The sequence below is a fragment of the Urocitellus parryii genome, chromosome 1 (genome assembly GCF_045843805.1).
Source record: "Urocitellus parryii isolate mUroPar1 chromosome 1, mUroPar1.hap1, whole genome shotgun sequence".
Classification (NCBI taxonomy): domain Eukaryota; kingdom Metazoa; phylum Chordata; class Mammalia; order Rodentia; family Sciuridae; genus Urocitellus; species Urocitellus parryii.
This window is the reverse complement of record NC_135531.1, coordinates 275,873,965-275,885,055: the sequence shown is the minus strand read 5'-3', so window position 1 is coordinate 275,885,055 and position 11,091 is coordinate 275,873,965. Positions and strand designations below refer to the sequence as shown.

Here is an 11,091-nt window from a genome sequence, read left to right as displayed (position 1 = left end):
ATACATCAAAGAAAAGTGAATTACCTATTTGTTTAAAAAGCAAACTCAAGAATTATAACTAAATGATATTAATTATGTTATTTAGATAACTAACTCTAAGTCTTAATTTGTATTTTGCCTACTTGTTCTACCCTACAGAATATTAAAAGCTTCCACTACCATTTATTTTGTCAGTGGTTCTTTGAATTCTAACAGGTTTATTTTATGTACTTTCATACAGTGACATCTGGTGTATAAATTTATTACCAATACTGGTCTTCACAATTGTGCTTTTCTTTTATTAATAGAAAATAACTTTCATCTGGTGAGTGAATGTATTCCTAAATCCTGCTGTGCTAGTTTCGCATATGGCCTTTCGGACTCTATTGTCATGGGATTTTTACAGTGACCGTTTCTGTGACATTATATGTGCTCTTTATAAGGGTAGAGTTCAACTGTACTTCTTAATTGAAAGTTTGAATTTTAAATATTTGTGGTGATTTCTATGCTTAGTTTCTTTTTTCAATTGTATCTACTTCTGTGTTGCATAGGCCGATGTTTTTATTTGTTACTTTCTATCTTTGGCGACTTTGAAGATAGACATCCTATTTTTTAAAAATATATTTTTTAGTTGTAAATGGACACAATACCCTTATTTTATTTATTTACGTGGTGTTGAGGTTCAAACTCAGTCTCACACATGCTAGGCAAGCGCTCTCCCCCTGAGCCACAGCCGCAACCCCTAGACATCCTATTTTTAATAGTCAATGTTAGCTGTGTGCAGTGCGCGTGGTAGTAATCCTAGTTACTCAGGAAGCTGAGTCATGAGGATCCAAAGTTCAAGGCCAATCTGGAAACTTAGTGAGACCTTGTCTCAAAATTGGGGAAAAAAAAAAAAGTCAGTGGTTTCTTTAGGGTTTTTAAAAATGCTTACACTTATATTTTTATAATTATCAGAATAAAAACCAAAACAAAGTGCTGGCGCTATATAATCCCAGCATCTTGGGAGGCTGAGACAGGAGGATTGTGAGTTCAAAGCCAGCCTCAGCAACGGTGAGGTGCTAAGCAACTCAGTGAGACCCTGTCTCTAAATAACAAATACAAACTAGGGCTGGGGATGTGGCTCCTGGTTGAGTGCCCCTGAGTTCAATCCCTGGTACTGCCCCCACCCTCCGCCAAATAAGTTCTGGTATTCTGTAGCACTGTGTTACGGAGATCTGGAAGAAAGGAGCGCCCAGCTCCAGACATGAAAGGCTAGTTACCCCAAGTGTGTGCACCAGCTGAACTATCAGACTACACCTCATTAATATGGACAGTCATTGCATGCTAATCAGAAACAAGATTCAATTAGGTTTTTAAAAGCTGGATATCATGAAGATTTAAAAAAAAAAAAAAAAACCCAAAAGTCAGACTACATAGCACAAGAGCAAATAAATATAAAAACAACTAAAACAATAAATATTTAAAATTCAAGTTTTCTTTCCTAACAGCCTCAATTCATGTTAGAAATACAATTTGCCCCTGCTTTGTAAAGGACAAATTTATATGACAGAGACGTGTTCAGTGTAAAAATCCCATGACGATAGAGCAAATGGATTAAAAAATGACTTTTGATCCATTTTATGAATATTAACAATAGAGCTGCTTGCTTTACATGGGTACTGTCACTCCCCATCATTCCCACCTCCTTCAGCCCAAGAACATTCTTCCTTCTTCCTTCCTAGTCTTCCTAACTGAAGCCTCTTTCCCAAGTGTCCTGCTGTCACATGCTCAGTCCCAGGCTGTCCTAACTTGATGTTTTCATCCCACCTTCTCCATCCTCATTGTCTCCTGCAAGTCCAAAGCTTTGCGGCCACAACTACTGAAAGTGGTTTTCTATGCTCTTCAGTCCTGAGCAACGACTAGGTTGGCTATCAAATTCTTGCATCCAAATGTTCTCTCAGAACAATTCTGGTGTCATTCTGAGAGGTTTCCAAGGAACACTGTCCACTCATGGACGTTTGTAAGATGCCACCTGGACACCGCAGCAGACATCAGGGAACAGCTCTCTTTCCCTAAATTTTGCTAGCTTTAAGCCTATGATCCTCCTGCCTCAGCCTCCCAGTAGCTGGGATTGCAGGCATGGACCACCGAGCCCAGCTCAATTTATTTATTTATTTTTAAATTTGTTTTAATTTGTTATATATGACAGCAGAATGCATTTATGCACTTTGATAATCATACATAGATGGCATATAATTTCTCATTTTTCTGAGTTGTACATGTTGCAGAATCATATTGGTCATGCAGTCACATATACACATACAGTAATAATGTCTGTTTCATTCTACTGTCTTTCCTGTCCCCACATCTCCTCCCCTCTCTCCCATCACTTCTCTCTACCTGATCTAAGGTAATGCTATTCTTCTCTAGTGCCCCCTGCCTTATTGTGAACTAGCATTCGCATATTAGAGAAAACATTCAGCCTTTGGTTTTGTGGGATTGGCTTATTTCACTTAGCATGATATTCTCCAACTCCACCCATTTACTGGCAAATGCAATAATTTCATTCTTCTTTAAAGCTGAGTAATATTCCATTGAGTATATATACCACATTTTCTTTATCCATTCATCTATTGAGGGTCACCTAGGTTGGTTCCATAGTTTAGCTATTGTGAATTGAGCTGCTATAAACATTGACATGACTGTATTACTGTAGTATGCTAATTTTAAGTCCTTTGGGTATAAAGCAAGGAGTGGGATAGCTGGGTCCAAGGTGGTTCCATTCCAAGTTTTCTGAGGAATCTCCAAACTGATTTCCATAGTGATTGTACCAATTTGCAGTCCCACCAGCAATGTATGAGTGTGCCTTTTTTTCCCACATCGTTGCCAACATTTATTGTTGCCTATATTCTTGATGATTGCTATTCTGACTGGAATGAGATGAAATCTTAATGTAGATTTGATTTGCATTTCTCTAATTGCTAGAGATGTTGAACACTTTTTCATATATTTGTTGATTGATTGTATTCCTTCTTCTGTGAAGTGTCTGTTCAGTTCCTAAACCCATTTATTGTATTGATTGGGTTATTTGTTCTTTTGCTGTTAAGTTTTTTGAGTTCTTTATATACCCTAGAGATTAATGCTTTATTGGAGATGCATGTGGTAAAAATTTTCTACTAATCTTTAGGCTCTCTCCTCACATTATTGATTGTTTCCTTTGCTGAGAAGAAGCTTTTTAATTTGAATCCATCCCATTTATTGATCCTGAATTTTACTTCTTATGCTTTAGAGAGCTTGTTAAGGAAGTCGGATCCTAGACCATCATGGTGAAGATTTGGGCCTGCTTTTTCTTCTATTAGGTGCAGGGTCTCTGTTCTAGTGCCTAAGTATTTGATCTACTTTGAGTTAATTTTTGTGCAGGGTGAGAGAGAGAGGTTTAATTTTATTTTGCTACATATGAATTTCCAGTTTTGCTAGCACTATTTGTTGGCTGTTTTTGGCACCTTTGTCTAGTATAGGATAACCATATTTATGTGGGTTTGTCTCTGTGTCTTCTATTCTGTATTATTGTTCTACAAGTCTATTTTGCTGCAAATTCCATGTTGTTTTTGTAACTGTTGCTCTGTAGTGAGGTTTAAGATCTGGTATTGTGATGCCTCCTGCTTCACTTTTCTTGCTAAGGATTGTTTTTGCTATCCTGGGTCTCTTATTTTTCCAAATAAATTTCATGATTACTTTTTCTATTTCTATGAAGAATGTCATTGGGATTTTAATAGGAATTGTATTAATTTTGTATAACACTTAGGTAGTATGGCCATTTTAACATTATTAATTCTGCCTATCCAGGAACTTGGGAGATCTTTCCATCTTCTGAAGTTTTCTTCAATTTATTTCTTTAGTGTTCTGTAGTTTTCATTGTAGAGGAATTTTACCTCTTTTGTTAGATTGATTCCCAGGTTGTTGTTGTTATTGTTGTTGTTGCTGTTTTTTTTTGAGGCTATTGTGAATGAGGTAGTTTTTCTAATTTCTCTTTCAGTGGATTCATTGCTGATGTATAGGAATGCATTTGATTTTTGGGTGTTGATTTTATATCCTGCTACTTTGCTGAATTCATTTATTAGTTCTAGAAGTTTTCTGGTGGAATTTTTTGGATCTCCTAGGTATGGAATCATGTCATCAGCAAATAGTGATAGTTTGAGTTCTTCTTTACCTATTTGTATCCCTTTATTTTCTTTCTTTTGTCTAATTGATCTGGCTAGAGTTTCAAGGACAATGTTGACTAGAAGTGGTGAAAGAGGACATCCTTGTCTTGTTCCAGTTTTTAAAGGGAATGCTTTCAATTTTTCTCCATTTAGAATGATGCTGGTCTTGGGTTTAGCATACATAACTTTTACAATGTTGAGGTATGTTCCTACTATCCCTAGTTTTTCCTAGTGTTTTGAACGTGAAGGTGTGCTGTATTTTGTCAAATGCTTTTTCTGCATCTATTGAGATGATCATATGGTTCTTGTTTTTAAGTCTATTAATATGATGAATTACATTTATTGATTTCTATATGTTAAACCCACCCTGCATCCCTTGGATGAACCCCACTTGATTGTGGTGCACTATCTTTTTAATATGCCTTTGTATGCGATTTGCCAGAATTTTATTGAGAATTTTTGCATCTATGTTCATCAGGGATATTGGTCTGAAGTTTTCTTTCCTTGATGTATCTTTGTCTGGTTTGGGTATCAGGGTGATATTAGCCTCATCGAATGAGTTTGAAAGGGTTCCTTCCATTTCTATTTCATGGAATACTTTGAGGAGTATTGGTGTTAATTCTTTGTTGAGAGTCTTGTAGAACTCAGCTGAGACTCCATCTGGTCCTGGGCCTTTCTTGGTTGGTAGGCTTTTGATGGCATTTTCTATTTCATTACTTGAAATTGATCTGTTTAAAGCATGTATGACCTCCTTATTCAGTTTGGATAGGTCATATGTCTTTAGAAATTTGTCGATGTCTTCAGTATTTTCTATTTTATTGGAGTATAAATTTTCAAAATAGTTTCTAATTATTTTCTGTATTTCAGACGTATCCATTTTAATATTTTCTTCTTCATCTTGTATTTTAGTAATTTGAGTTTTCTCTCTTTTTCTCTTCATTAGCATGGCCAGGGGTTTATCTATTTTATTTTATTTCTCAAAAAACCAACTTTTTGTTTTGTCAGTTTTTTCAATTGTTTTGATTTCGTCTCTGATTTTAATTATTTCCTGTCTTCTACTGCTTTTGGTGTTGATTTGTTCTTCTTTTTCTAGGGCTTTGAGATGTAGTATTAGGCCATTTATTTGTTGACTTTTTATTCTTTTAATGAATGTACTCAATAAACTTTCCTCTTAGTGCTGCCTTCACAGTGTCCCAGAGACTTTGATGGGTTGTTCTAATTTTTTTTGAACATCCTAGGTTTTTGTGTCCACCAGCATCTCATCTTTTCTGCTGTTCAGTTCAGCCCTGTGTCTCAGGCTGCACACTGCTGGTGACCAATAGTGGTCAGATCTCCCTTCCAGAGACCCTGCTGCTGGGGGCCCTGGAGACAGACATGGCAGCTCAGGTCCCCTGTGGTGTTGACCCAGAGTCCACACCTTCCTGCTCCCAGTGACTGAGCCCAGCAGAGGTCCTGGGCCTGGGTGACTCCTGTTCTGCCTGGGGCTCCTCCAACAGGCAGCCATGGCTCAGGGACATGCCACAGCCTGGCCAAGATGTTCTCAGAGCTGCCTGTGGTCTCAGGCTCTTCCTCCTGGGTCCTTCCTTCCTGTCGCCTGCCACAGGGTCAGACTGCGGGGGTCCGGGGCGTTCCTCTCCACTCCTGCTCGCCCTTTCACTCTTTTGCAGCACTTCCCCTGATCAGGCTTCTAGATGTCCACGGTGTCTCAGCACCTGCTTCTCAGAGGACCTGAAGGGACTCAGCCACCTGCACTGTGAGGAATGGATTGGTACCAAACCCTGGGTTGCCCAGAACAGGAGTGGCCAATGGCCAAAGTCCCCAGGTTAAGTGAGAATGGGTCTTTATTAACAGTTCTTCTTAGAGAAGGATGACTATTTCTTTCTTTCTTTTAATCTTCAAATACTTTTTTTAAATTTATTTTTTTAATTCACAGAGGACAGTGGAATGCATTACGATTCTTATTACACACATAGAGCACAATTCTTCCTATCTCTGGTTGTATGCACAGTATATTCACACCAATCCGTGTCTTCCTGCCTGTGCTTTGGATAATAATGATCATCACAGTCCACCATCATTGATAACCCCCTGCCCCCTCCCTCCCCTCCCACCCCTCTGCCCTATCTAGAGCTCGTCTATTTCATCTTGCTGCAGCCAGAGTGCATTTGTGCCTTTTTATCTTAAGTCTAGTGAAGCTCCTGATTTTTTTTTTAAGAGATTCTTTAAAAGATGGCTTCCTTTGACCTTCAGAAGGAATTCATTCAGAGGATTAATATTTCAGATTCTCTGCTCACTCTGCTATTAGCTGGCAGGGTTTTTTTCAACCTAATTTCTTCTTGCCAGTCTGCGGAGTGAGTGCTCTCTCTGGCTTCAAAGATTGCCATCTGAGAATTTTCCATTTGAAGTCTGTCAGTAATTCAAATGTGACCTTTAGGACAGTCCTACTGGAAAACACGGAGAGGAATGGTGTCTGTCTCCCACAGGACACCTGCTTCAGTGAACACAGTAAGCTCAGGAAACACAGGCCTGGGTTGCATGCTTTCCACCCGACCATCTTCCCTCTCTGTTATTCATTTCTTTTCTTCCTAATTTAGCCATATTTGGGGTTTGAGTTGATCTTTGAGCATCACTGATTTTCTTCTTGGCTACTTTAGTTCTAGTCTTCAAACCACCCCCAATAGGGTAGATTCATCTATGGAGTTTCCCAGAGTGTGACCCAACCCCCAAACAGATGCTCTATGCTCTTTTTTTTTTTAACTTTTGTTTGATTTCTTTAAGCATAAAGTTTTGCTTAATTTTAGTGGTTCTTGGTTTTCTGCTGTCTCTGATCTTGAAGATGACTTCTCTAAGGCATTTGCTCTCTATGACACAGTTCATTTAGACCTGCTTTTCTCATCATTTAAACATTTATCCTGTGGGTCCCGAGATGTGCTAGTTATTTTTTGAGACAGTCCTGTGGCTCTTTGGCAGCTTTTGTCAAGAGGAAGCAGCCTGCTGGCCTGTATTTGGTCCACTCTTCCTCCAGTAGCAGAGGTTTCCCGGGGCCTGAGTTCAGGACCAGTTTTGCAGAGGTTCTGCCTGCTCTCCCATGGTGCACCATCCTCATGCACTGAAGGGACCAAAGCTTTAATCACCAGGAGATGTTTCCCTGGGTCTCTTGTGACATGAGCCCATAAGAAAAGCTGACACAGAGGAAAGCACAGACTCTTTGGAAAGCCACCAAATAAAGTAATGTGTGCTAAATGTTTAACCCACAGTGCTCAATGGGTGGTATATCCTTATTTCTATAAATACATATCTACAGGCCTATATATTATATATAAATATATATTATTATATATTATATAATACATATTGGATACATTTCTATATTATATTTATATACATTTATATATTATATATTTTTCTTTTAGTTAAAAGAATGAAGAGGTTTGGGAATAATATTTCATACAAGATCTTCAAAATACCTGAATCCTTTCTTCCAAAGGCTCCCAAGGAACTGTAATTATGGTAAAGAATAGGAGAGGGGGAATTCTCTTGCAGTTTCATAGTTATCAATAACTGAGCAATAAATAAGTCACAGGAATGTTTATTACGGAATTTTTGTTATCCTATAAAGCACTAGGAAACTTAAGTGTTTGTCGATAGGCTACTAATTCCTAAAGGAATTATGATTTATTCACACAATGGGATGCAGCAGAGCTGCTAGGAAGAGAAGTTGGCTTATATACACTGATGTGGAACAATTCCCAGAAACACTGTTAAGCAAAAAAGCCAGGGACAGAGCTGCAGGTATAATATTTTTGAAAGTTTAAAGCTGTCCCCTTACTTGGGAACTTTCTGGGAAAAGCATGCCAGGAGCTGCTGACCATGGCTGACTCTAGAAGGTACAACCGAGGCCCTGGGTTCCGGTGACCTTCCTCAGAGTGGTCTTTGGTACTGTTGGACTATCTTATTGGGTGCATGGAATTCTTTTTCAATTAAAAAAAAAACTAGTATAACAATAAAAGCTAAAACAGTTGTCCGGTGAGGGTCACTGGTGCAGGGCCCTCCAGTGACAGGCTGTGTTGATGCTCTTCCCTGCCAGCCGGAGGTCATGGAGGGTGGAGGCCAAGCTGCGAGACACTGAAGCAAGAGGCCCAGTGTGATCAACCTTTCTACAAGGGACGCTGGGCACTCGTGAACACAGGCTGTCTAATGTCACATCAGCTGCTTGGCTTCACTTGGGGGGAGGTGGAGGGAGGAGGGCAGAGGTGGCAGGGAGGTGATGGTGGCAGGATGGGGTCATATTTGAATTTTCTCCCCAGCAGCACTGATTCTGGCTGCTGGCTTCGAACATCAGGTTGTGACGTGGTCCAGGGTCACCTCCCTTGGGACTGACACCCACAATGGCACACCCCACGCTCTCCCAAAGTGGCCAGGCTTATTTATTGCTCAGTTATTGATAACTCTGAAACTGCAAGAGAATGCTCCCTCTGCTATTCGCCCTCCTCCTGCCTCAGACCACGTCCCTGTATCACCATGCCTACAGCCTCGGTTCCCTTCTCCTGATCATGAACCTCTCTAAAGGCCTTTCCTTGCCCCATAGAGACTGCAGGCCCCCACTTCATTCCCTCTGGGGACATCCTTTCTTCCATGTTTCTCCATTTTCTGTCTGGTTTTCTCTTTGGGGTAGCAAGAGGCTGAGGCAGCTCCGGACTTTGCATCTGCCCAACTTCTAATCCTGCAGAAAGAAATCCCAGCAAGAGTTGTATTGCTTTTCATTGTCTCTGAGTGGGTCAAACATTTGTCCCTGAACCAGTGACAGAATAATTCCTGTGTCTGGAAGACTGTGATATGCTGACTGAGAGTATTCCTACAGCCAGAGGTGAAGTCTCAGTGAGTGGGAGGGCACGGGGGACAACGTGTAGAGAGGACCTGAGTCCTGGAGGCAGCATTCGAATCCTGGATCCAGCTGCACCTGAATATAACCCTACCCTAGTTTTCGCGTTTTCCATTATGTGAAATTTTCTCTCTGCTTAAACCATTTTGGGTCAGGGTTTGTATTGAAAAAGATATTAAACAATTTATTGTAAAGTAGGCTTGGTGTTAGATGACTTTTGCCAATGTCAGGCTAATGGAAGTGTTCTTAGCACATTCAAGGCAGGACAGGCTGCACTGCCGTGTTAGGTGATCAGGCATTTACCCTCCTGATGAGTTCATTGGGACGTAACTCCATTCTAAGTCCATCTCATGCCACCTGAATGAAAAAGTAACCGTGGCTTTTTCTGGGGCAGGGGGATTAGAAGTCACTTTCTCTTCAGTGTTTTCCGATTGTGACTCGGGGAGCATGGATTGCTGCACGATCCAAAGGAAATATTTATTCTTTTCCACCAAGTCCTTCGAGTCCCTCACTCAAGAGAGTGACAGCACCCTCTAACCTGCCCTTGGTGTTGCAGGCAAGAACATGAGCCGGCCGCACGCAGGCGGGAACTGCTCCTTCAGCGACGTGGACCAGCTGATGAAGACCCTGCAGCTGGTGGTCCACGTCCCCACCTTCCTCCTGGGCCTGCTCCTCAACCTGCTGGCCATCCGCGGCTTCAGCACCTTCCTGAAGAAGAGGTGGCCAGACTACAGGGCCACCTCCATCTACATGATCAACCTGGCCGTCTTTGACCTGCTGCTGGTGCTCTCGCTCCCCTTCAAGGTGGTCCTGTCGGACATGCGGCAGCCCTCCCCGGCCTCCTGCACGCTGGTGGAATGCCTCTACTTTGTCAGCATGTACGGAAGCGTCTTCACCATCTGCTTCATCAGCCTGGACAGGTTCCTGGTCATCCAGTACCCGCTCCTGGTCAGCCACCTCCGGTCCCCCAGGAAGACGTTTGGGATCTGCTGCGCCATCTGGGTCCTGGTGTGGACCGGGAGCATCCCCATCTACAACTTCCACGGGAAAGTGGATAAGTTCACGTGTTTCCACAACATGTCGGACGGTACCTGGAGTGCCAGGGTCTTCTTTCCCCTCGAGGTGTTCGGCTTCCTCCTGCCCATGGTCATCATGTGCTTCTGCTCCTCCAGGAGCATCCACATTCTGCTCGCTCGCAGGGGCCACACCCAGGACTGGGTCCAGCAGAGAGCCTGCATCTGGACCATCGCGGCCAGCCTGGCAGTCTTTGTGGTCTCCTTCCTCCCAGTCCACCTGAGCTTCTTCCTGCAGTTCCTGGTGAGGAATGGCTTCATCACGGAGTGCAGAGCCAAGCAGAGGATCAGCTTGTTCTTGCAACTGTCCATGTGTTTCTCCAACGTCAACTGCTGCCTTGACGTTTTCTGTTACTATTTTGTCATCAAAGAATTCCGCACGAACATCATGGCCCACCGGCCTTCTAGGGTCCAGCTGGTCCGCCAGGACACCATGATTACCAGGGGCTAAGGGAAGGCAACCTAGCTCTAAGGAAAGAAATCCCAGGGCCTAATTCTTGTAAGGGACATCCCTTTCCAATTGGTGTGCTTCCCCTTTGATGCTCACTGGACACCTTGTTTGCTTTTCATACCTGCTAATGTCCAGATGGCTTGATGGACATCACCCCATATGATGAAGAACCTAAGCACTCGGTGAATTTTTCATTCCACGTTCAAATAGCACAAGGCAAAAGCATTGAACAGAATGCATCTGAAAAAAAAAAAAAACTTTTTCTCAACTCTCTCATCCTTCTATTCAACTAGAAGATTCTAGAAGGGAAGAAAGAAGAGGCCAGAGGAGTTTGGGAGGCAATGAAGAGCGATGGTGGAAGGTGACTTGAGCAGAGAGGGAGGAGTAGGGAGCATCAAGCCCTTTTCAGCTGGAGGACCCGGAGCGGAGCGTACTCGCACTTTCCAGTCCCTCCGGGAGCGCTGCTGGCCCTGACCACAGGGATGATGACAGCAGGGTGACTGGGCTGGGCAGGTGTGGTGC

General features: G+C 42.2%; 1 protein-coding gene across 1 annotated transcript; it reads left to right on the top strand.

Moving 5' to 3' along the window:
- Positions 1 to 9,609: 9,609 nt before the first annotated feature.
- Positions 9,610 to 10,569, top strand: Gpr55 (G protein-coupled receptor 55). Its single transcript, XM_026396294.1, has one exon. The coding sequence runs from the start codon at positions 9,610 to 9,612 to the stop codon at positions 10,567 to 10,569; it is 960 nt and encodes a 319-aa protein (XP_026252079.1).
- Positions 10,570 to 11,091: the final 522 nt, after the last annotated feature.

What these genes read in the sequence shown, in the direction of transcription:
- Gpr55 (XM_026396294.1), top strand. Translation starts at nt 9,610, where the DNA reads ATGAGCCGGCCGCACGCAGGCGGGAACTGCTCCTTCAGCGACGTGGAC.